This window comes from Monodon monoceros, unplaced genomic scaffold, assembly GCF_005190385.1.
Source record: "Monodon monoceros isolate NGI ecotype Baffin Bay Population unplaced genomic scaffold, NGI_Narwhal_1 Super_Scaffold_21, whole genome shotgun sequence".
Classification (NCBI taxonomy): Eukaryota; Metazoa; Chordata; class Mammalia; order Artiodactyla; family Monodontidae; genus Monodon; species Monodon monoceros.
This window is the reverse complement of record NW_021703778.1, coordinates 75,841,302-75,866,070: the sequence shown is the minus strand read 5'-3', so window position 1 is coordinate 75,866,070 and position 24,769 is coordinate 75,841,302. Positions and strand designations below refer to the sequence as shown.

Genomic DNA, 24,769 nt, shown 5'->3' with positions numbered 1-24,769 from the left:
ATCCCACATGCCGCGGAGCGGCTGGACCCTTGAGCCATGGCCGCTGAGCCTGCGCGTCCGGAGCCTGTGCTCCGCAACGGGAGAGGCCACAGCAGTGAGAGGCCCGCGTACTGCAAAAAAAAAGAATAAAAATGGGATAATATATGAAAGCATTAAGCACAATGCCCAGTAAACTCCAAGCACCCAATAAGAATTAGTAGATGTCATTAAATATACCTGCACACACGCATAATCCCCTATTCTTTTAATCATTCATTCTAAAAAATTGTATTGGGCACTCACTCTGTGCCAGACAAGGCATTGTCGTAGGTGTTGTAACGGTAGTGAACGAATAAACCAAGATGCCAATCCTTGTGGAATTTACATTCTAGTTTGGAGAGCCAGACATAAACAACAAGCATTAAGAGTAAGAAAGGACATGGGTACCGCATGAGGGCCTGCTCATCCGGAACCGATTTTTACACCCATGCTGATCGGGATACTGGGCTGGGAGGAACTGCAAACAGCCTCGATTATCCAAACTCAGCTTTGGCACCTTAAAAACCGAGTCTGCGACTCAGGCACAGAGGATGAAGGTTCCAGAGGGCAGCTTATGTTGATACCAGCTCCCCTGATCACTGCCCTTTCGCCTAAATATACATTATTAAAAAAAAAAAAAGTCATACAGTATGTTAGAAGGCCACCGGTGCCTTGGGAGAGGGCCTGGCATGTTTTGGAACAGCACGGAGGCCAGTGTGCCTGGAGTGGAGAGCGGGGGAGAGTGGGAGATGAGGCTACAGGTGAAAATGGGGCCAGTTCACGTGGAGCCTGTGTAGCCATTGTAAGGACTCTGTGCAGTGGGATGCTGCTGGAGAGCTCTAGAAGAGGAACGTGGGGGACTGACTGTACAAACAGACAAGGGCCAGACCACATATAAAAACAACTCTGATCCTCAACCTGCAGCAACCTGCCAGGAAACCAACCCCTTATATGCAACAGTCAGCCCCGAAAGCCAGCCTGCCGGAAGTCAGACTCGCAGGAAGCCAGCCTGCTATCTCGAGTGACGATCCGGGAAGCAAAACAATAACTTCCGTAAGAATCAGCCCCCAGTGGTCAGGACTCGATTAATAACTCACAGCTTCACTAATTTTTGTCCCTGCTTCCAACTTGGGACCAACCAGAGAAAGCCAGATATGCATCCCTAACCAATCACATAGGCTGCCCCCTTCTGGTCAGCCCGCCTCCAGCTCCTGGGGCTCGCAGCCCCCGGTCAGGGCACACCTGAAGCCTTCCGTGTTTTCCACTATAGAGCTTTCCACTCCTCTGCCTGTCTTTGAGTCTCTGCCAAAAGAGAACGATAGTGGCTGACTCCCTTGCAAGCTCCGAAAAAATAGAGATCCATTAAGAGGCCGTTGTAATAATCCAGGCAAGAGATGATAGTGGCTTGGACCAGGCTGGTAGTAGGGCAGGTGATTAGAAGGGGTTGGATTATAGTTATGCATATTTTATTATTTTTATTTTGAAATTATAGATTCACTAGCAGTTGCAAAGAAATGCACAGAGAAGTCCCATGTGCCCCACTCCCAGCCATCCTAGCATCTCATATAACCACAGAACCGCATCAAAACCAAGGAACCGACATTGGCCTAATCAATCGAGTTTACTCAGATTTCACTGGTTATACGTGCACTTATTTGTGTGTGTGTGTGTGTGTGTGTGTGTGTAGCTCTACACAATTTTGTCACGTGTGTAGCCTGGAATAACCACCACAGCAATCAAGATGCTCGATGGTACCATCACCATGAGATCCCTGGTGTCACCCCTTTATAGCCACACCCCTCCTTCCTGTTCCTAACCCTGGCAGCCACTAATCTGCACTCTATCTCTGTGATTATGTTACTCAGGATTGTTGCATAAATGGCATCATGCAGTATGTACTCTTTTGAGGTTGGCTTTTTCACTCAGCATAATTCCCTGGAGATGCATGCTAGGTGTTGCCTGTGTCAGCAGTTCACCCCCTTTATTGCCGAGTGCTATTCTGTGGTGTGGATGCACCACAGTTGGTTTCACCTTTGCCCCTCTGAAGGACATCAGGGTAATTTCCAGGTTTGGGCCATTACAAGTAAAGCTGCTGTGAACAATTGTGTACAAGTTCCTCCATGAAAATAAGTCTTCATTTCTCTGGCATATGGCTGGGCCCTTGTTAAGTCTTTTTAGTTTTGAACTGGGTATATTTTAAGGATAGAGCCAAAGGATCGCCTGATAGATTGGATGTGGGCGTGAGAGAAAAAGAGAGGGGTGGTTTGAAATGGGCTAATGCACTTAGTGCTGGAACATAGTAAGGGCTCAGTAAATGTCAGTCAGCTACACAAGTGACAGCAAATACAACCCAAACCGTGGGGAAATTAAAAAACTCGTGAGATATATGCCACAAATGTCGCCCGAGAAAGCGTTAGGAATCACTCAGAGGGCACTTAGTGCACAGAAACCCCTTTGATTATTTGCACGTAGAAGTGAAAGAGGAGTTTCGCTTCCTCTTAGGATGTCGAAAGCCACAAGAAAATGTTACTCCCATTCCCACAAAAAGAAGAAGCCAGGTAATTTACAAAATTTTTTAAACCCATCAGAGAACTGAGGTCATCACAGACAACCAAGAGAACTGAATTCCAAAGAGCCCCAGGGTTTTGCCTTGGGGAGAGCACGTATGGGGGTGGGGAGTTTTCCCCACCTCCCAGCTCTTTCCCAGGAGGAGGATTGGAGGCAGAGCAGTAGTAGGAGAGGGAAGAGACCCCCTTGGTGGCACAGACGTGCAAGAGGTGACTGGCTGCTGCTGGAGGGCAGGCTCACAACCTCACCTTCTTCCTGAAGGAAGTTCTCCCAAAGCGACTGTGTGAGAGGGGGTCGAGGGCAGGCCACAGCAGACTTGGTCCCAGGGCTGCTGAAAGAGAGGCAGAAACTAAGATCCACTGCTTCTGGGGGAAGGGTAAGTCAACGCACCCACTTGTCCCTGTGGGAGGGGCAGGAAAGGTTCTCCTGTCCAAGACCCACAGACGACGGTCAGGAACACTGCCAAGGCCCACCCTCTGAGCCCCAGGTGCGCAGGCTCAGTGAGACTGGGCCAGGAGGACCGAGGGACAGCAACAGCAGTCTACCACCAAGGGGTGAGGAAGAGCATCTAAGAGGGACCCGCTCCGAGGTGGAGGCAGGCAGGGACCTCTGCAGGCAAACAGCGGGGGAAAAACCCTCCAGAACCCAAGGCTGTCTACAAGAAACCCATCTTAAATATAAAGAGCTAGTTAAAAGTAAAAGAATGAAGAAAAGACGTGCACTGATCCAAAGCTCAAGTGTCCATATTAACACGAGACAAAGTAGACTACGGAACAGAGAATATTTCCAGGAATAAAGAGGGGCATATGTACATAATGATAAAGAGGTCAAGTTCATCAAGAAGAAAAACAACTTCAAAGTATATGCACTGGAGAACAGACCATCAGGATACATACAAGTACGACTGATAGAACTCAAGGAGAAATAGGCAAATCCACTTGTCTCTCAATATTTGTTAGAATGAGTGAATAAACAGAAAATCAGCCTGCCTATGGAAAACTTGAATAAAACTATTAACCAGCTTAATCCGAATGACATTTATAGGATTGACTCCACCCAACAACAGCAGGATACACATTCTTTTCAAGGCATATGGAACTGCACCAAGTTAGACCATATGCTGAGCCATAAAACAAGTCTCAACAAATTAAAAATAATTAAAATCACGCAAGTTTGTTCTCTCACCATAATAAAATTAAACTATAAATCAATAACCAAAAGATATCTGGAAAAACCCCAAATAGTTGCAAATTAAACAACACATTTTTAAATAACTCATGATTCAAAGAAGAAAAAACCATGAGAGTAATTAGAAACATTTTAATTAAAGTGAAAACACAACATATCAAAATTTAAAGGAGCACTTAGAGGGAAATTATAGCGTTACATGCTTTATATTAGAAAATAGAAGAGAATATGACTGTTTAGGTAGAGATTTCTTAGATAAGATAAACAGTACAATCCATAAAAGAAATAAAAAACATGATTATATTGGCTTTCACCAAAATCAAAAACTTCTGCTCTTCCAAAGGTACTGGTAAGAAAATGAAAATACAAACCACAGATTGGGAAAAAATATTTGCAAAACATATAACTGATAAAGGATTTGTATCCGGAATAGATAACTCTTCCAACTCTATAATGACAGACAAGTCAATTAAAAATGGGCAAAGGATTTGAACAGAAACTAATTCAAGCATGAGATACGATGGAAAATATGTATGTGAACAGATGCTCGACATGATTAGTCATTAGGGAAATGAAAATTAAAACCACAATGAAATACCACTACATACTTACTAGAATGGTTTAGAAAACACACACAGGATGCGAAGTGCTGGCAACAGCCACTTCGTGGAGCAATAGCCACTTTGGAAAACAGTTTTTGGCAGTTTTTTGTACAGTTAAACATAACACTTATATGACTAAGACCCTAATTCCTAGGTATTTACCCAAGAAAAATGAAAATGTATGTCCACTCAAAGACCTGTAGGTGAATATTGACAGCAGGTTTTTTTTTTTTTTTCATAATGGCCCCAAACCGGAAACAACCCAAAGACATATCTTCTGATAAATGGAAAAACAAATTGTGGTCCACACAGTGGACACACAGTGAACAAACTATTGGTACATACAACAACATGGAGGAGTTTCAAAAGCATTATGTTAAGAAAAAGAAGACAGATACAAAAGGCCACATACTGAATGATTCCATGTATATGAGATTCTGGAAAAGACAAAACTGTAGGGACGGAGAGCAGATTAATGGTTGCCAGGGGATGGTGGGTGAGGGGAGAAAATTGACTACAAAGAGGCATAAGAAAACAAGGTGATGGAATATTTTACATCTTGATTGTGGGGGGTTTTCTACAACTGCACATACTTGTCAAAACTCGTCAAAATGTATGCCTAAAATGGGTGAATTTTACTGGATGCGGATTTTTCTTTAAAATGCCTGAATTATATTGCAAAAGTGAAAGAGACAATAGCTGTGAATCAGAAATAAGACGGCCTGGGGCTTCCCTGGTGGCGCAGTGGTTAAGAATCTGCCTGCCAAAGCAGGGGACGTGGGTTCGATCCCTGGTCCGAGAAGACCCCACATGCCACAGAGCAGCTAAGCCCCTGTGCCACAACTACTGAGCCTGTGCTTTAGAGCCCGCGAGCCACAACTGCTGAAGCCCGTGCACCTAGAGCCCGTGCTCCACGACAAGAGAAGCCACTGCAGTGAGAAGCCCGCACAGCGCAACGAAGAGTAGCCCCTGCTCGTCGCAACTAGAGAAAGCCCGCGTGCAGCAACAAAGACCCAACGCAGCCAAAAATAACTGAATAAATAAAGTAATTTAAAAAAATTATCCTAAAGAAATATTTCTAAAAAAAAAAGAAATAAAATGGGCTTTGATGTCACATATTCTGGAAATAGAGTCCTGTGCTATCTGGTGGCCTCCAGGGGCAGTGACAATCCTATTTGCTGGCTGAGAAACTCCCAGGCTACTGGGTCCCCAGACAGAAGCCAAGGACCCACCTCTCTTGTCTGCCAGGGGTGCGCTGCCAGCTGGATCAAGCCCCTTGGGCCCAGGCTTCTGTTGCCCAGGTCCCCACAGTCACTGTCCCCAAGTTTTTTTGGGGGATGCATATTGATACAGCCAAGAGGGAATTCCGCCAGGACTTAACTATTTAATCAGACGTTGCCAAGCCCAGCAGGGAGAAAGCAGAGAATGTAACATTTAAAAACAAACAAACACTTAAGAACTTCTCAAAAAGGAAAAGAAATGACAAATTATCAACCCAACAGAGTATTCTAGCTGACCGCAAGTTTCCAACAAGTGGCAATTATTCAAGCTGTAGCCTTTTTGTATTTTTGCAAGCTTTGCACACCTGCTCCATTTTATTTTCTCTGCTTCCTGAGAGGGGCACTTAGGACCATAAAAAGGGAATGTTGTGTCCAAATTGCCTGGATCCAAATATCGGGTCCAGTTTTGCCCCAGCACAGATCTGGGGCACGGGGAAGCATGCCAAACACTGGGTGCTGGACAATTGTGGGCAACGCTGACTGCATTAGGCAACACCATAATACGGAGTTCCATTTGCTGGCCTTTTATCCAGCGTTTTGTATCCATTGCCAAAGTAAAACTGGTCTGTGGTTATCATCACGAAGGTGGGTAGGGTAGCATGCTTATCTTTGTCAGATTTGAGTGTCAGGATTACGTGAGCTTCGTAAAATCAATTCGGAAGCATAAAATCCATCTATCATTTCCTCCATATGCTTGGGAAAAGTTTAAATAGAGAAGTAGAAATGACCTGTTTTTCCAGTTTGAAAGAATTCATGCGAATACTCTCTGCATCTCGGATCTATTTTAGAGATGACCTGTAAAATTTCTTCTGTAGTTATAGGTGTTTCACTCACTGAGTCAATTTTGGCAATTTACAAATATATTCCTAGAATATTTTTATTTAATGTTGAAACACTAATTAATAAGCATGGAGAATGTATGTACTATTCTCTTAAATTTCAAAAGTCAGGGACTTCCCTGGTGATCCAGTGGTTAAGAATCCATCTTCCAATGCAGGGAACACGGGTTCGATCCCTGGTCGGGGAACTAAGATCCCACATGCCGCGGGGCAAATAAGATCCCGCGTACCGCAACTAAGACCCCGCGTACCGCAACTAAGACCCCGCGTACCGCAACTAAGACCCGACGCAGCCAAATAAATAAATATTTTTTAAAAAGTACATTAACAACAACAACAAAAAAAGTACATTAACAAAAGTCATCTCCATAGCTGTGTTAATATTTCCTTTCTAACCTTACATTTTGTAGTATTTTTCTTGATTAGACCAGTTGATGGGTTGTCTATTTTAATTTGCTTCTTCCCAGAAAGAACACTCTGAATATGAATTCCACTACTTCTAGGAGGAATTATGCTTCTCCTTGCCCAGCCACTTTTTGAGCTGCTGTTTCCAGGAGTCATGAATCCAGAGAGCTGAGGAGGAAGGAGATGAAAGTTTGAACAGTGACCTGGCTGTGCTTCAAGGCACTGGCATGTGGCTTTTTGTCTGGTTTCAGATGCCTTTGAGGATCTGGTGGAAGCCACGCCCCTGTCTCCAGAAATTTGCCTGCTTTTGAACCCTGGCTCTCCTATTTACTTAACTGAGGGAACTGGGGCAAGTTACATGACTCTCTATGCCTCAGCTTCCCCATCTGCAAAATGGGAATAATAACAGTGCCTTCCTCGTAGGGTCATTGTGAGGATTAAATAGGATAACCTTTGTATAGCATTTAGGGCAGAGACTGGCACATGGCTAACTGTTCAAGAAGTTAAGCGTCGTCGTCATCATCATTAGTGGTATCTCCTGCTGGCTCTTTTTCTCCCTCCACCCCCAGGACGTACTTGTGCTTCCCCACGCCAAGGGCCAGATCTGAGGTGGCTTTGGTGAGCCAAGGCACACTGTGGGGTGATGGAAGGTTGCCCCAACTAGGAGGAGGAAAGGAGTGAGGAGTTAGGGAGGTTGTGGTGGAAGCAGGCAGAGGAAAGAGGTCGAGACAGCTTCCCCCAGACTTGGGACATGGGGGCCATGGCTCTGCTAGTAGCAAGGAGGGTGTCCTGCTCCTGGTCATGCCCTGAGCAGGTATGAACCTTGAGGGACACGCTGCTTGGGTGTCCTTGTGCCCAAGCTTTGCAGGAAGTGGAGACACCCGCCCTCGGGGGTTCAGTCAACAAGCCTGCATGCAGTGACTAGATGGGACCGAAGACCGCAGGGCCCCTCTCTGATGTTCTGGGCCTTTTGAGGCCTCCAGGGTGGGAGTAAAATTACTCAGGACATTGAATTTCCCACCTGGTAGCCAGTGGCTCAAAGTGGATTAAATTTTATTTAGAAATTTTTTTTAAATAAGTGATTTCACATAGCCAGGGCATATGGGAACCAAAATCCATACCTGCTTCCCCTGCCTTCCATACCTGAGTTTCTTTGTTAAAGCTTTTTCAGGACTTTCTCACTCTTAGAAAGTTCTACTGCTATTTCCAGGGTGATGTGTGTCAGATGCACCCTTGGGTCCCCGGTTCTGGCTGCTCTCCTCACCCAAATCCCCGGACTTCAGTGAGGTTTCCAGGGTGCGGGCACTGCCTCTCATTCTCCTTGGCCAGCTGGTGCCAACCCTGCCCGCAGACACTGCCTGTAAGACTAACTCTGGGGGACGGCAGGGGTTGGTGGGGAGGCGTGCAGGGCTTCCCAACAAATGCTGTGGTTGGGTGTGTACCTGATGCAGCCACAGTGTGGAGCAGCTGGGGAGGCCCCATCCCTGGGCGTGACCAGCAGGGCTCAGAGGCTTTGGAGGACGGCCTTGGTATCTTGACCATGGAGGGGAGATGCCCGGTGGGAGCTGGGGAGTGATCCCCCTGCCCCAAGCTGGAAGGGCAGATGTTGTTAAGCTCACTCAGCCTGATTCAGCAGGGCAAGCAGGAACCTTCCTCAGGAGGCTGGCCCAAGGGGTGGGCATCAGGTGTGGGGCCGGTGCAGGGGCCGTGGAAGCAGGCTGAGGGACCTCCAGCGCAGAGGGGAGGGGCTGGGTGCACAGGCACTGCTGTGGACCAAGAGAGAGCCTCTTTGGCACCCAGCCCCCTGCCGCCCAGGAAAGCCCCATACTGTTTTCTTGGAATACGGCTTCCAAGGAACAACCCTTTTTTGGTTCAGGCACTAAGGTGGTCTGTTTCTCCTCCCCTTCTGTTCCTCCTGCTGTGGTCTCGCTCATCCCCACCCTCTAGCCCTTCCAGAGCCAGAGCACCTCCTCCCCGAACCAAGAGCACTGTGCCTCCCCAGGAGCCTCCCTTGAGCATCTGCAGAAGCCTGTGGCCTCAGTGGGATAGGCTCCCATTCTAGGCTTCAGCTTTCTGACCTGGGAACTGGGGACTTTTGACTCTGCCTCCTAGGTAGACAGTCTGGAATTTGGTGACCTTGTCTCAGCCCTCCCCTTCCCTCCTGGGGGCACCTAGAAAGGAGAGAGGTGGGGCTGGAATCAGGACAGCACCTCTGAGGCACACATGGGTACAGGGTGCAGCAGAACGGGGACCTCTGGATGACAGGCTTCTGCCCCCACCCCTTCTCAGTCCTGCCACCCGGCCCCAGATGGAGAGGGGCAGAGCCGCAGCACTCACCCCATGCCAGCACAGACTCAGTGAGGGAAGGCTAGAGGGGCTGCAGCCACATTCCGCTCCATCCCCTGCCTGGGCTGGTGAGTGGCCCAGGGGCTCCAGTAGGTTGGGGCCAGGTCCTTCTGGAGGCACAGCACGGCTCCAAGAAGCCCTCCTTCTCCACCCTGGCAGAGTACCTACTTGCTGCCAGGGACCCTGAGGCATGAATCGTGTGAGAGCCAAAAGGGGGGACCCCCTTCTCCTTGGAGGACTCTTGAGTGCTGAGTGCAATGGGCTGGGGAGACCACAGTGATGTGGAGGGGTGGGTCCAACACCCAGCAGCTCACCCAGTACCTGACTCTGCAGGAGTAGCTTACCGGCTCTCCAGGTCAGCATGTGGGCCAGGCAGGAGAGCATTCCTGTCTTACTGATGGGGAAACTGAGGCCCGGAGGTGTAGTATGCCTTGGCCAAAGTCACACAGCTCACACAGTGAGCAGGAGAACTGGCCCTGGAACCCAGTGCCCTGGTTCTTGGACCAAGTTTTTCTGCCTTTCTCACTAGTGTTACTCCCCTGGGAAGGAAGGGAGCTGGCAGGAGGCAGGTGGGTGCAAAGGTGTCCTGAGGGCATCTGGGAGGGGAAGGAACAGGAGAGGTGCCTTCTTTCTTCTTCTCCCTGCCCCGATCCGGTGTCCAGGAGCTCGGGGTACCACTGCCAGGACAGGGGCTACAGGGCCACCGCCCCCATCAGCCTCTCCCAAGTAAACTCTTCTCCCTTCCTTTCCTGGGAGACGCTGCCTCCCAGATGAAGGCTCCACGGTTGCCCCCAGGGGCTGTCTCACTAGGTATGGGCTTCACACTGGTGGGTGCACCCGCCCCGCTGTGAGCAGGAAATGTGTCTGATTCTCCTGTGTGTGCTCAGTCCCGCCACAGGCCTGGCATTCAGTAGGTGCTCAATAGGAGAGTAAGGGAGCAGGTGGCAGGTGGAGTTGGTGACTGTGAGTGAGCGGGGGGGCGGGAGTGGGAGGCTGCAGGGTGGGTAGTAGTGGAGGGTGAGATACCCAGGGCCCCTCCCCCAGCAGGATGTGGGCTTCTTCCCACGCAGCAGGCTGGGCCCTGAGATAAACCCTGTGGGGTTTCCACAGTGGGTTTGATGCCCTCTTGGTCAAGCTGTGGTCCTCAGACGGTGGTGGCTGCCCTTTCCACATTCTGCTAGGGAAGGACGAAGCCCAAGGATGTCCTCTGAGCCCAACTTAGCATTGGTCAGCCTGGCCGGCAGGCTACGTGCAGAACCACAGAGTAGAAAAACCTTGTTTTATTCAGCCCAGGCCTGGGCAATCTTGCTCTGTGGTATGGCCAAAATATAAAAAATAAAAACCAACAACCAACAAAATCACGTTGTAGGTGAAAGTTAAGTACACAACTGGGCCTGGCATCTGGAATCCCTGTGGGTTTGGTCCACGTTCGCTCCCTGAGGCAGGCAGGGAAGGATGCTCCCAGCGTCCAGCTGCCCCTGCCTGTGGGTGGTGGCTGGGCCCCTTGAGCCGGGCTTGTCCTGGCGGGAGGCTGCCTGGGGAGCAGGGCCTGCTTTGGGAGGTGGGGAGGTTGGCCATCTGCACACCCTCTCCTAGATCAGGATCTAAGGAAAGAAAGAGAGGAGGTCAAAGGCAGGCTGAGGCGTGGGCCCCTCGTTCAACTGTCAGCAAGGCGCCCACTGCCTCCCCAGCTGAGCGCTTCCCTTCCACAGCCTGGATCCCAAGTGGGAGGGCAGGCACGGGCCTCCATTTCCATCAGTAATCTGGGCTCAGGAAAGGGGGCTCCATAAAGAGGGGTTTCATGGACTCCCATGCAGGGCACGGTCTCGGCACCACCCCTCCCCATGCCCTGAGTTCCAGATTCTTTTCTAGGCCATTAGCAGAGCTGCTACTGTCTGGAAATACTTTCTTGTTTTCTCTAACTCAGTACTTTTGAAAAAAAAAAAAAGGCCTCCTTTTTCCTCTTCAGAAACATGATTGAAACCCACAGGCGTCAGTCCCGTGGCCTTTCTGGGAACGCTCCGTCCGGCTTCCTGCGCGCTGGCCCAGCTGCCCGCCTGTGGTCAGGGTCGAGGAGACGCACTAATGAGACCTGAGCCTCTCCAAGCACTTATGTAAAGGGCTCGGGAGGAAGGGCCTCGGCATGCCCTGCGCTCACAGGCCCCAGGGTAGCTGGAGGGGGGCGCAGGGCAACTTCTCTGTCTGCCCTGCTGAGGGGCCCAGCTCATGGTGCCACCTGGGGAAGTGGGAGGCTATTTGGATGTACCTTTCCCAGCAGCAGGGGGTACAAGAGGGCATGTAGGCTCCCCACCTTCCTTGCACCCCTCAGCCCTTGTATGCCCCTGCCTCCCTTCCTCCTGCCCTCCTTCTCCTTCCCTAGAACTGCTTCCCAGAAAACCTCTACCGTTTAGGTGACTCCTGGATTTTTAATGGCTGAACAAGACAAGTCCTGAGGAGCGAGAAGGTGCTGCAAACCCAGGCCTGCCGAAGGGCTAAGTTGCCAGGGATGGGGCGGGAGTCAGTCGTTTCAAACACACTCTGTGACCTGGATAATTCTGATCGAATTCTGCGAATGAGGAACCTAATCTCTGAACTGAACCAGAGGCTACTGTCCTCACGGTGTGGTGGAGGGCTGTGAACGTTAGCTTAGTGGTAGCAGCCGAGGGTGCAAGGGCTATCTCTAAACACACAGTGAGCCCTCACACACCAAGCTCTGACCCTGGTCGCATGCTGAGCCTTAATCCTGGTCACACACTGAGCCCTGACCCTGGTGATAGCCTAAACCTCTCATACCTATCAACCATTAATAAGCGGGGAAAGATGGTTCTCTGGGCCTTGGAATCCCTGCCATTTGTTCCTCAGCTGATGGACTAATGCTCTAGGAGACGACTCTTTTTTTCTTTACTTTTTAAATGGAAAAGAGTTGCTTTGACCTGTTCAAGCATTTAAAATTCACATGGAGTGGGATGGGGTTTTTAATGAGTTCATAAGCAGGGGGTGTCTCTGCAAAGTACTTCGTGTGAGGAATCAGGAGAGAGGCTGAGGACAGCCAGTGCAGGGCAGCAACAGCTGAGGCGCTACGTGCCGAAGGCCTGGGAGTTTATCAACTCCCTCCACATCTGGGCCCAGGGACTGATGACTGTTAGAAGGGATTCCAACCAGAATCAGTTCTAATCTGAGACTGCTTAATTCAATCCACCTGATACGGACGCTAATGATCACACAGCTGCCATTCATTGAGCAGCAGTGTGAAGGGTCCTGGAACACACACAGATGCCAGGCCTTTAAATCCTCTTCACAAGTCTGCGTGGGAAGTGCTGAAGAGAAAAGTAGTTCAGAGAGGTGAGGTGAACTGCCCGATGTCACAGAGTGAGGGAGTCACAGAAGTAGGAGTGCAGAGCCCATGCACCTCCACCCAACGACGCAGCCCGCTGCTGGTCTCCACCTGAGGAGAGATCACGCCCCGGATCAATGCCCGCAGGCTGAGCACTCCGCTTGGGGTGGCCGGTCCAGCCGCAGCTGTGTGCGGCCATCAAGGTGACCCACAGGGCAGGTATCCTACGTGTTTCACGTGGCCCTGCCTGCTCCTCAGGTAGGAGAGGGGCTGGGGTACGGAGAGTTGGAGGAAGGGCACTTACTGGACAATTTTGCAGTTTGTTGTAGAAACATAGCGACCTGTATAGTGGATGTTGCATCTCACCACATTGTTGGTGAAGTCAGACTCCAAAACAATGTACTTTGGGTTCACGTGAACCTGAAGAAGGAAAGGAACCGAAGGAAAAGAGATCTGGTCATGAGGCTGGGCTTCACTTGGTCACCAGGGAAGGTGGAGAGGCAGACAGGCAGACACAGAGGAGCCAGAGAGAGGGAGACAGGGAGATGGAGAAAGACCATGAGAGACCAAGAGACACAGAGACAGAGACACACGGATGGAGAGACGGGGGAAGATGCAGAGAGACAGAGAGAGGAATGAAGAGAGGGGCAGCTTATAGTCAAAGGAAGCATCACTGGATCATCCTTCTTGGAAGACAGGTTTCCCCAGAGTCAGAGCCCAGGCCAGGGGGCCTCGCATGGGGCATTCAGAGCCACTGCCCCAGGGAACCCAGCAGTGAGTGAGAGGCCGAGCAGGGATCCCATGCCTGGTCTCCCTGACTCCGAGGCTCGCACCCTTTCACCTCGCATGCCTGTCTAGGTGACCCGTGGAAGGCCTGTCTGATGCCAGGTAGCATCTCCTGCCCTGGAGCCCAAGGTACCTGACACTCATTGAGATGACCCAAGCATAACCTGTCTGAAGAGGAGCTGTCCGGACACAAGGAAATCATTTAAATGCTGGATTGATAGGGAAGGGCTTCGCTGGGGTGGGCCACACCCAGCCTTAACTGCAGAACATTTAAGAAGAGAGGAAACAATGTTATATTTAAGTTACATTCCTTAGGGGCAGGAACTGTGCATTACTTATGTGTCTTGAATCCTCGGAACCTGGAACTCAGAAAGGCCTTTGTACGAGTTTGTTGAGAGTGGATGAATAAGGGAAGGAAAAGAACACCCTTGACAATCTTGGCCCTTGGGTGAGGCTGAGCAGAGGCCTCACCGAGCCCACGGAGAGGTGCCCAGGATGGGGCGCAACCAACTGCTTCCAGGTTGCCGTGTTCTGAATGCAGCCACCCAGCGGCCCGTCCTCATGCAGGTTAAAGCCGCCTCCCAGGCCCACCTTCTCTGCTCTTCCTTTACTCCAGCATAGAGCGGTGGGCCCAGGGGGCCTCGTAGAGTGAGCCCTACCCTCACTTTACACCTGTAAAGAGGAGGCTAAGATTTGTCTTCCCCAGGTGAGGTCATGATGACCGGCCCCCGCTCAGCCTGCATGGATGTTCCATGTTGGGCTGTGTGTCCTTAACGTGCTCTTCTACTTGTCTCCGCAAGGGACGGGGCACTGGAGTGAGTGTACGTGGAGGAGGGATTCGGGCCACATGGAAAAGCCATGGTCACAAGTGCCCTTGGCTTTGCAGGGGTCCTATGAGGAGCTGAGGGTCTCTCTCAGGGAGGGCAGTGTCCTCTCCCAGATGGCACAGAGCCTGCCCTGCTCACAGACAGGGGAATGGACCCCATGGCTCTCCAAGTCCTCTGCCACTTAGGGAAGACAGAGTCACCGCCTCCTCTAGGATCACCACACTTGGGCCGAAGGCTCCTCGGTGTTTTTACGGGAAGAGGCTGTGTCTGCCTGAGGCTAAAACCTTCAGGTGGGAAGTGCAGACCTCAGGGACCTCATCAGCTGATACGCCCAGAGGGTGAAGCTTATGTCAGAGGCGGGGACACCGAGGGTGAGCATCAGGTTGGAGGAGTGCCTCCAACCAGGGGCCCCACCTTGAGGATGTAGTTCCCGGGCTGCACATCGGTTATGTCAATCCACTGGCAGTCGATGTCCGCATTGTACGTGTCATAGCAGCCTGGGCTCAGGCCCTAGGAAAAGGGACAGGAAGAGAGGTTGGGGTGCTGTGCACTCCTCAGAGCCACCCCATGCCCACTTCAGCAGCCTGGGGCCCTCCTTCCTCTGTGATTCGTCCTGACCCTGGCCTGGGGTAGCTGCTCAGAGTGGGTCTGCCCCGTCCTAAGCCCACTGGGTGGATGGACCAGAGAGATGATAGATATAATAGTCAGATGGAGGGATGAAATGAAGGTGGGAGAATGCCTGGGAGAGATGGATGGAGGAATGGATAGAGAGACAGGCAGGCAGGATAGATGGACACTCTCTGGATGTTTGGACAGAAAGATGGATTCGGGTGGACAGCTAGGCAAATGGAGTATCACGCCATCCAGAATTCGCTGGAATGTTCCGCTCCTTCCATGAGCAGACACCCCTGGGAATGGAGGTGGAGGGTAGCCCCGAGGGGCTCTCTGGCAGCTTCAGGACTGGCAAGAAGACCTGCACTCTGAGCTGAGCGGCCAGGAGCCTTGGCACTAGCCCGTCTTTAGCTTGGCTTAGCCTCCCCATCCCGGGCGGGCTTCCCCCCCGTCCTTCAGAGCCCCTGCCCTGCCTCTCCAGCCCAACCTGCGTGTGAGAGGTGCACGCATAGCGCTTGAGGTTGCCGAAGTCGCAGGTGCTGTCCTCCAGGCAGAAGCTGGCCTTGTGGCCCTCGGCTACCTTCTTGCCTGTGACTGCGTCCAGCAGGTCGTAGTGGCTGAACTCGTCCATGCTGTGGTAGTGCCTGGGGACAGAAGAAGAAGAGGGAGAAGAGGGCCTAGTCACACCTGGCTTCCAAGCCTGTTCCCCTCCTGAGACGGGCCCAGGTGACCCTGCTGTGACACCACCTCCTGAGGGCTCCTGGGGCTCCTTGGTCACTGTGTCCCACAGGCAGCATCTCTAGTGTCCTCACCGAGCCAGTCACCCTAGGAGGGCACCTCCTCAGGACCCCTCACTTCCTCTTGGGCTCCCACCTGTACCGGCCTCCCTTGGGTGATGCCCTGTATTCTAGATACTTCTGTCCCCTATCAAGACGGATCCTTCTGTGTCCCATCTTCCATTGCGGCTTTTGCTAAGGCTCCTCTGAGAAATCCTTGCCCCAGTGATGGATCCTTGGCAGAAAACAACTCACGGGGCCCTCCCACCAGCACTGCCCCTCCGGAGTGCTCCTGGGGAGGGGCACTCAGGCCCAGGGCCCTGGCCCAGAACGGGGGACGGGCCAGGCAGCCCACTCACTGGTGGCAGCTGTGCCACTCCCAGGTGTGCCGCGGCCGGTTCGGAAGGAAGTCTGCGGTGCCCTGGTTCTTCACGCGCTGGGGGAAACGCAGCAGCACCCGCACGTCATAGTCGGTGGCCTCAGGGGCATAGGCTGTGCTGTGGGGAGACCAGAGTGGGCTTGGGTACCAGACGCAAACACCCAGCATAGGTCGGCTTGTTCCTGAAGATTCTCACATCTGACCCCTGCCCTGCAGCCAAGGCTCAGGCCTCTGTTCCTCTCTGCGGGCCATCCCCTCCTTTCTGGCCTCTGCCATGTGGCTGGCAGCTGCCAAAGGAGTCTTTCTAAAGAAGCATTTAGCTTGATAATGACCCTCTGAGGGTCCCTGATGCCTGCAGGTGACTCTCAGCTGGGGACAGCCCCTGAGGGTGGGGGCAAATCAAAATCTTCAGAGGGCTTTTATAAAATAGCCCTATCCAGGAGATTCTGACCTTCTCCCTCCCCCTACACCTGGGTTCCAGCTTCAAACACTGTCTCCCAAACAGACTTAACTCTTTCACTGATCTGCACTTTTGCCTGTGCCGTTCACTTGACCCAGAACTCGCCCAGCCTCCTAGACCCAACTCAGGTCCTCTCCTCCAGGAAGTCTGCCTTGATTGCCCCACTTAGAGGAATCGTGACTGCCTGTGAGATCTAACAGTGCTGCCTACAACACACCCTGATACCATACACGACCTGAGCTGGGTCAGTGTGAGCAGACCACCTCTCCCTGATTGTGTGGCTTCAGGGCCAGCGACCTGCCCTTTTTTGCTCAGGAAGCACTGGTCTGGTGTAGATTGCCTGTTCACAATTCACTTGCTGACCCCCAGTTGCCAGCTGAGATGGGCCTTGTGAGGTGAGAAGGGAAAAGAGAGAAAACTGAGGGGCAGCAGTGAGGGGACACACATCACACATCCCATAGGTAGGAACGAGGGCTAGCTGAAGGCTCCTTCCTCTTCAGCTGACTGTGGACAGCTGTCTTGGCCAGACTCAGGGGCACTTCCCTGGCAATCATTAAGGTCTGGGCCCTAAGGCTTGAGGCAGGAGGTGGCCAGTCATGGGGATTAGCTCTCTCTGAGAGGATGTCTGGACAACAGGCAGTGTAGGCTCCTGTCTGCCAGGACGTAAGGCCCTTGGCCTTGTCTGAGGGAGGCTTGGAATCTGTCTTTGACTGTGTTGGAACTAAACATCCTCCTTCCCTCTGTTCAGTTAAGTCCTACCCCTCTGCCGGGCTCAGCACACCGTGGGAAACCATTAGGGTCTGGGTTCTAGGCCCAGCTTGGCCACAAACTCGTGGTAAGACTTGGAGCAAGTCCCTTTCCTCATCTGAGTTCTGCCTGCTGTCTGTGAACTGGCACCGGTCCGCAGCCCACACTTTCGATAATCTCCGAGGGCCCTGCTGCTCCAGGGCTTCAGTTCTGCTGCATTTTCTAGGTCTGTATCCCACACCCAACCTCCGCTGATGCCTCAGCCCTTGCCAACCTCTCCCTCTTCTGGCCGCCCACAGTTCCAGCCTGCCAACCGCTCCTTCTAGCTCTCCTTCCACTCCCTGTCACTTGGTTCTGGGTAAGAGGCCACTTTCTCCAGCTAGACCAGGATAGCCCTGGGATGGAGCCCCACTGCCTCCGCCCCAGCCCATCTGGGAGCTCAGGTGTGGGCACACGGGGTATTCCATGAAGACGGAATAACAGTTTGGTTTTGACTCAAACTCCTCAAAATTCAGCCTCAACGGACGGCCGTGGAGGCTGAGTTCCTCCCCACTGGAGGAACTGTAGCAGGAGCAGTAAGTACATTATGCTCTCTTCCCAGAGACGAGACCTGAGTGGGCAGGCCGACTCAGTGGAACTCACACGTGGTCCCTGGACTGGTGCCAGTTCGCACACTGTCTGTTGCCAGTCTGTTGTGAGATAAGGAACTTGCACCAGCGTGTAAACCAACTACATCACGAATCACACTGTCTAGTTCAGCTGATACTTCTTTTTTTTTGAAGCAAGACTTTCTCGATGAAGGAAGCAGCGAGTTGAGTTACATTCCAGTGCAAGCTCCTTATCTTGTTACAGATGGATAACAATTTGTGGTCAACTATTCTGAGTGGCAGTGAACGAGGTTTCATTAGTGAGAAAATGTTGAGATTCTAAAGGGCTTCCCAGATACTCAAAAGTGAAAGTAAATAGAGTTCAAATGTTTAAAAAAAGCAAATAATTAAGAAAAATAGGAGCTTTCAACATAGACAGCTGTCAATAAAAGAAGTACGTCAATATAATCTTTAACTAGCTCTTTTGGCACAGGGAGATGTCCCCAAAGCATACATATTTGAACAGAACATTCACTGTCAATAAATTCCGAAGCAAGCTCTGCAAGAGGCAGAATAACCCAGGAATAATGGAGAGTTGGCTGTGCTCACCTCCCGGGTTCAAGTAAACTGGCGTCCTTCCCTTCTCTCTAGTGCAACACATAACTGAGGCCTCATTGTTACCCATGCCCACAGCCCCTGCTGGACAACCCACACCTGTCCTCTGTGGAGAAGGCTCCATAATCCTGCCCTCTATCCTGAAGGCGTCTATAAGACTTCCCTGGGCTCCCCACGAGGAACCTTCTCATGAGACACCTCAGATCTGAAGGTTTTAGTTCCTCTCACTGCTCCTCAGTTACTGACAGGGCAACACAGACCTTTGGGGCTGGTGTGAAGATTAAATACCATTAAGTTCCTCACAGAGTGATACATACAGAAATGCTGGATCACTCTCATTCCCCTCCCCACCTGACTGCCTTGGGGCAGGCAAGGCCCACCGATGAAGAGGCCAGGGTCGTGCAGCCTTCAGGCAGCCCGGCTGCCACGAACACAGGTTCTGGGGACTGTCCACGCTTCATCCTCATCTCCTTACCTGGCCAGACACTTCTCCTCTGCAGCACAGCGCAGGGAGTACAGATGGGCTCTCTGGACATAAGTGGACGCTTGCACGTAGTTGGGGTCCGGGACCAAGTCAGGGAGACCTGGAGTGGGGAGCGGGAGAGAGGGAGGAGGGAGGAATAGTTGGCATTGATGAGGGTCAGGCTGGTCAGGTTTAAAGCCCAGAGACCTCTCCAACCCCGAACGCCCTGTGCTGTTCTCCTTCCTCTACACAGGCTGTCACTTCCTCCTGGAAACCTCCCAGCGTGAGCAAGGTCTGTGTGATTTGAACCGTTCTCCCTAGGCTCAGGTGTGGGGTCAGGGAGGTCAGGGGGCAGGGGCTCACCTCTGGAATTCCATGCTGTTGGGACCGCTGAGTCTCCTGGGACATGAGCCAGATCTGGGAGACTGGGTGGAATTTGGAGAGCAGGAGAAGACAAAAGGGTATTCTCGGCAGGGGGAGTAGCATGAACAAGGGCCTGGAGGGAGGACTGAGGGACCCAAGTAATTTCCTGACAGAGACACTCCCCTTGGTGTCCTTATTTCCCAGGCCTCTGGTCACCAGACCCCACACACCCTCTGCTCCTCTCACCCCTGCAGCTGGCATTCTTTGTGAGCCGCCAAGAGAGAACCCTGGGCTTCTGACCCCGAGTGGGTCCCAGAAGGCTCCTGGGCAGAGCCAGGTGAACGCTGGTTGGCAGAAGTGGGGGTGATGAGGAAGGGAGGGGCTCACAGGAAAACATGTCCCCAGAGCAGGCTGCTGACTGGGCAGGATTCTCAGCCTGGGCGCCCAGCCCGCCCTTCTCAGGATTCCTTTCATCCTGTCATTGGCCCCCGGACCTGACCACACCTTCCCCTGTCTGCAGCCTCAGGCCTCCAATCTGAGGAGGGCCTGGCTCCCTGCCCTGCAGGGCCTAGGGCCCAGTGCCCAGGGGAAGTCTGGAGTCTGCTCCAGCCCCTGGATCACTTGTTCCCCAGGTTATGCTAGAGCCAGGGGTCTGTCCATTCTGCCTCCCACCCCGACCCCGTCCCCGTACATAACTTAGTCCCAGTGAGAATGATTAGGAATAAGCAGAAACCAAACTCAGGTGTCCAGACCCTATCCACATGGAATAAAGAAGGAAAGATCTTGATGTTGGGTGTGTGGAAGGGGTGGGGCACGTGGTGGGGTGGGAGGTGGGCAGGGGGACTCCAGAGCCCTGGGCTCCATCTCAGCTCAGCCACCAGCTTAAACGCGAATGGGCCTGGACCTCCATGTACCCTCCCCTCTCAGGCTGCAGGGATTCTGGCAGATAAATGATAAAATGAAGCTGTAGGTTCCTCTTAGCTTCTTTCAAGCCCTCTGTTCTTGGGGGGCAGGCACAGCGAAGGGGCTTGAGTCATGCAGACAGGCTTCTAGCCCCTTCTTGCTGCCAAAACCCTCTTGTCAGCTTATAGGTCCAGAAGATGAGGCAGAGGAGGGGAACTCTGGCTTCTAAGCCTTTCCCAGAGGTGTCTGCTACATGCCACCCCTCACAAACACATGCCTGGGGTTCCCAGACCCTACCCCTGCTCGCCCTGGGGCTCCGGCCTCATGCAGGAGCAGCCGGTGTGATCTCACCTACTCGGAATGAAGAGGAAGCTTGGAACACAAGGGTGGGTGAGGATGAGGTGGCTCCTGGCTGATGGGGGCTGTCCTGGCCAGCCTAGGCCCCATTACTCAAGCCCCCAGGAATGCCTGTAGTCATTTCCCAAGGGATCCTCAGGCCTTGAAAGCAAGGGCCACCTCCGTATCAAGCTGTTTCTCACCCTCTGGTCCCTAGAAGCTTGTGTTGGGGGGAGGGGGGAGGTGAAGAAGACAGGAATGGTCCCCTTTCCCATTACCAGAGAGACTTTCCCTCAGCAACATGTGGTGGTGGGTCAGCTGGGCCTGAAGCTTCATGACACCCAGCATTTGGCACCAGATGGCCTACCACCCCCCACCCCGGGCTCGGTTTCAATAAACACTGCACAGATGGCTCTACAAAGCTTTTCTGGCCCGACCCTTCCTCTCTAGGCCATTTCATGAGTTGGCTATGCAGTCCAGGGAAGCTGGAAGAGCCAGCTAAGAGGCCAGGGGTATTCAGGGCCAGCAAGGGCTGGTACCACTCCTGGCCTCTGACCGCATCCCGGCTATGATCACATACTGAGTCCTGATCCTGGTCCTATACTGAGCCAAAGATGACCATCTTCCTTCTACTGTGGAGGAATCTCAGGTTCAGGCAGGTGCCTCCTGCTCCAGGAAGTCTTCCCTGATTGGCAGTGACATTCCAAGCTGCACACACTTCTCACTAGTAGGTCTGTATTGATCTATAATTAGATTCTATCGTATTTACCTGTGTCTACTCCCCTCCAGACTATGCACTCTCTGAGGGCAGGGCCTGGGCCCCACTCACCCCCTCAGTGGGGCAACCCACCGTGCTTCAGGGCTGACTGACCGTTAGGCAGTCAGTCTCTCTCAGGCAGGCTTCTTTAATGATTAGTGGCTTCATACTTTACTGTTCCAATCATCCACGAGCATGCTCCTCACCCTGTCTCCCTCAGGACACCAGGGCACACAGAGGTGCTGGAGGGAACGGAGGCTCAGAGAGGGCAATGAATTTGCCCACAGTCACACAGCAAGTCAGGGAAGCCCCAGGAGGAGCTCTTAGGTCCCAACCTCCTTCCAGGACTCTACTTGTTATTCTTCTTTTTATAAAAATAATTTCTTTTAGTTATAATTTACATACAGTCAAATGCACAGATTTTAGGCATACAGCTTGATAAGTTTTGACAAATGTATACACGGTGTAGCTACCACCACAATCAAGCTATGGATTGTTTCCATCCTCCCTGAAAGTTCCCTCCAGCCCCTTCCCAGTAAATCCCCCCTCCCTCCTTCCCAGGTAACCACTGATCTTTTTTTTAATCACTTTAGATGCTATGCCTTTTCCAGAACTTGAATGGAATCACCCTGATCATTATTTTATGTTCTTTGTTCTGCATCTCTGACCATCAGAGGTCCTGTGACTCCCCTAACCAGCTCCCCCTGGCCCGCCCTCCACCCCTCCCTGTCACACCCTCAGTGCCCTGGGATAAGCTGCTGGAAAAGAGAGCAGCCTTGGGAGTTCAGGCTGGGTCCCCCCCACCCACTTCAGGATCCCTGCAGAGGTCCCTGGGAACAGCAGACCCCCTCCCTCAGCTGGTATGTTTTCCCAGGAAGGAACAATGCCTCCTTCTCCACTTCTCTCCCAGGAGGCATTCCATTAGCAGCCAGGCCTGCAGGCTTGGGCTTTCAGCCCCTCCATAGGGGCTTGGGTGTGTGGGTGGGTTGTGTGATGTTGGAAGGAGGATAAGGGAAGGCTTGAGTGGGGGCTTGTGGATGTAGGGTACCAGTTTGCTGTCTCTGGCTTGTGGGGTACAACCAGGCCCTCCAGGCAGGGTGGCCAATGTTGGGTGAAGTCTGGTTACAACCAGACCCATGCTCCCCTCCCCTCCCCACCATCCCAAGAAGTGTGCATTTTAAAGGAAGATCCTGGAGAGAGGATAAAGCTTACTCAAAGGCAGGGAGAACCATCAGTCATGGGATATAATTTTGTGTGTTGGGGGGCTGCGATCTCTTATCCAGAATATACGGAGTCATGCAGCCCTTGGACCTGGCACTGGAGACATTATAAAGTAGGTTCCAGTGGGCAGTTTTCCCAGAGACTTCTGTTTTCATAAATGCAGAGAACTGAATTTATCATAATTCTCATTTCAGAGCAAACTAACAAACTAAACTGGTCTATGCAAGGCCCCTCTTGTCATTATTTTTTTTTAACCTTTATCCTTACCCTGACCCTCAGACATATCTTTGAACATCTGTGTCTCTGTGTAAAATCTGCAGTGTGTTGGAAGTGGGTATGTATCCTTGAAGTATATAAATGACATTGTCTTATAGTCTCATTCTGTTTCTTGATTTCCAATGTAAACTTTTAAGATATGTCAAGTTCATTGCTTGTCATTGCTAGTGGGATTCCACAGTATGCAACCTCCATGGCCCATCTAGCCAGTCTCCCGGGGATGGACCCCTGCGGATGGGGCCGACCACTCAAAGGCTGGGTGGACGGTCTTGCTCAGGCTACCCAGGGAGGCCTGGTCACCATCAGCATCCGGCCTTCCATGCCCAGGAGGTAGGCAGGAGCCATACTTCTTACCCTGCTGTCATGGACCTTCTGCGTGGCCCTGGGTTGGCCTGGCCCCCCTCTAGGCCTCACTGCTTCCATCGATGCAGACTGATTGTTCTCTACCTCACTCATGCCCTAGAGCCTGGGGCCGGCCTGCTGTGAGAACTCTTCCCCAGAAGCAATGTGCTGACCACGGGGGTTTAGGCTGCACAGAGCCTGGACCAGGATTGGGGGCACACTGAGTCAGAGGGTAGCAAAGACCCCTGGGATGACCAAAGCCAGGCTATTTGGCTGGGGAGGGGCTGGATGTGAGTGAATCGGGTCCCAAGGCCATTCTGCAGGCAGCCTCTGGTCTGGAGGAAGCCCTTCAACCTTGGGGGGCCCCATCAGACCCTCCAGGGCAGTGAAGACACCGAGCTGCGGGACAAGGACCAGCACTCTGCATTCCCACTCTGCCCCTGGAGCTTCCTCTGTGGGGGATCCAGGGCCCCCTCCCAAGGCCGATGTCCTCCCACCTCACCCAGGCTGGGCCTGGAGCTGCCAGCTGGCCCACGTGCCAGCCCGTGGGAAGCCGAGGACTGTCCTCCCCTCCCCTGACAGGACTCAGCCGGGGCCTTCTTGTGGGGAAAGACTCCAGCAGGCCGTTGTGCCATCTCGCCCAACGCCCTACTGTCCAGGTCCCTTCCCTTTCTTAGGCTCAGTCTCCCATGTGGACGATGGGGAGATCAGCCTAACTGCCCCTTGAGCGCAGTTTTGATGGCTCCATAAACACTTGGAGATTAAAATACTTTCAGGAGCTATTCAGTCCATTCCCCAGCCTTGGGCAAGAGCCCAAGACCTCTCACAACCTCTGCAGACGATACTTTCGCTGCCAGGAAATTCTCCCACCGTCTGACCTAAATCCTTCCTGCTTTAGGAGGAATCTGTTCCTTTCTGCTCAGCCGTTCCTGGAAGCTGCCCGGAGTGGAGGGTCTGAGGTTACATTCCTGTTGCTTTGCCCACACCTCACCTGTTTTCCCTTTGGCTTCCCTTTGCCTGTGGGTTCCTTAAACCTCGTCTCCTTTGAAATCTTTCCTCCCCAGGCCTCCTGCTCACAAGAAGCAGATGAAGGAAAACAGAATGCAAAAGAGCCCTAATCTCTTGAGCCTGGGGCTGGAGGATAAACAATGTCCAGCAGGAACCGGTCAGTGGGTTGTGAAATATGTGCAGAGCGGGATATTTTGGCTCCAGCGGCCAGACTCCAGAGGAGCCCCTAGGTGGGGAAAGCGGAAAGCTCGCAGAACATGGCCTGAATAAAGATGAGCTGGGAGGGCCTCCAGGGCGGGAGCCAGCGCTCTGGGTCCTGAGAAATTATCATCTAATAATCAGGACATTAAATTGTCAGCATCAGCCTGGCAGTGCCACACCTGAGTGACGAGCTGGCAGGCAAGGTGGCTGCAGGACCTGCTGCGGTCCACCGTGAAGGGCAATACAGCCCAGGCAAAGGAGCTAGGATGGTCATAAAGCCTGGCCCAGAACCTTCATTGGCTCCCCATCACCTACGGAATCAAGCCCAGACTTCTCAGAGTGGCAGCTAAGGCCTTCTGTGGTCTGGCCTTCCAGATCTCTTAACCTTAAGGATCAGTAGGCAGCTCCTTACACAACTGACATTTTCTGCCCCTGGCCTCTGACCCCTAGTGCCCTTGTCCTGGAATTCCTTGCTACACACATACACACACACACACACACACACACACACACACACACACACACACACA

The 24,769-nt window shown here is 52.3% G+C and overlaps 1 protein-coding gene across 3 annotated transcripts in view; it reads right to left on the bottom strand.

The window, feature by feature from the left end:
• Window positions 1–10,508: 10,508 nt before the first annotated feature.
• Window positions 10,509–24,769, bottom strand: part of LOXL1 (lysyl oxidase like 1) — a 23,568-nt gene continuing 9,307 nt past the window's right edge. For 2 of the 3 annotated variants that reach the window (XM_029238567.1, XM_029238569.1), the window contains 6 exons: window positions 18,845–18,953; window positions 15,941–16,078; window positions 15,293–15,449; window positions 14,608–14,703; window positions 12,885–13,000; window positions 10,509–10,850 (listed from right to left, as the gene is read on the bottom strand). In XM_029238567.1, coding sequence (XP_029094400.1) covers window positions 10,844–10,850; window positions 12,885–13,000; window positions 14,608–14,703; window positions 15,293–15,449; window positions 15,941–16,078; window positions 18,845–18,953 — 623 coding nt within the window. In that variant the 3' untranslated portion in view covers window positions 10,509–10,843. The remainder of the gene's footprint in view (window positions 10,851–12,884; window positions 13,001–14,607; window positions 14,704–15,292; window positions 15,450–15,940; window positions 16,079–18,844; window positions 18,954–24,769) is intronic. The other variant, XM_029238568.1, reaches the window with a different exon arrangement.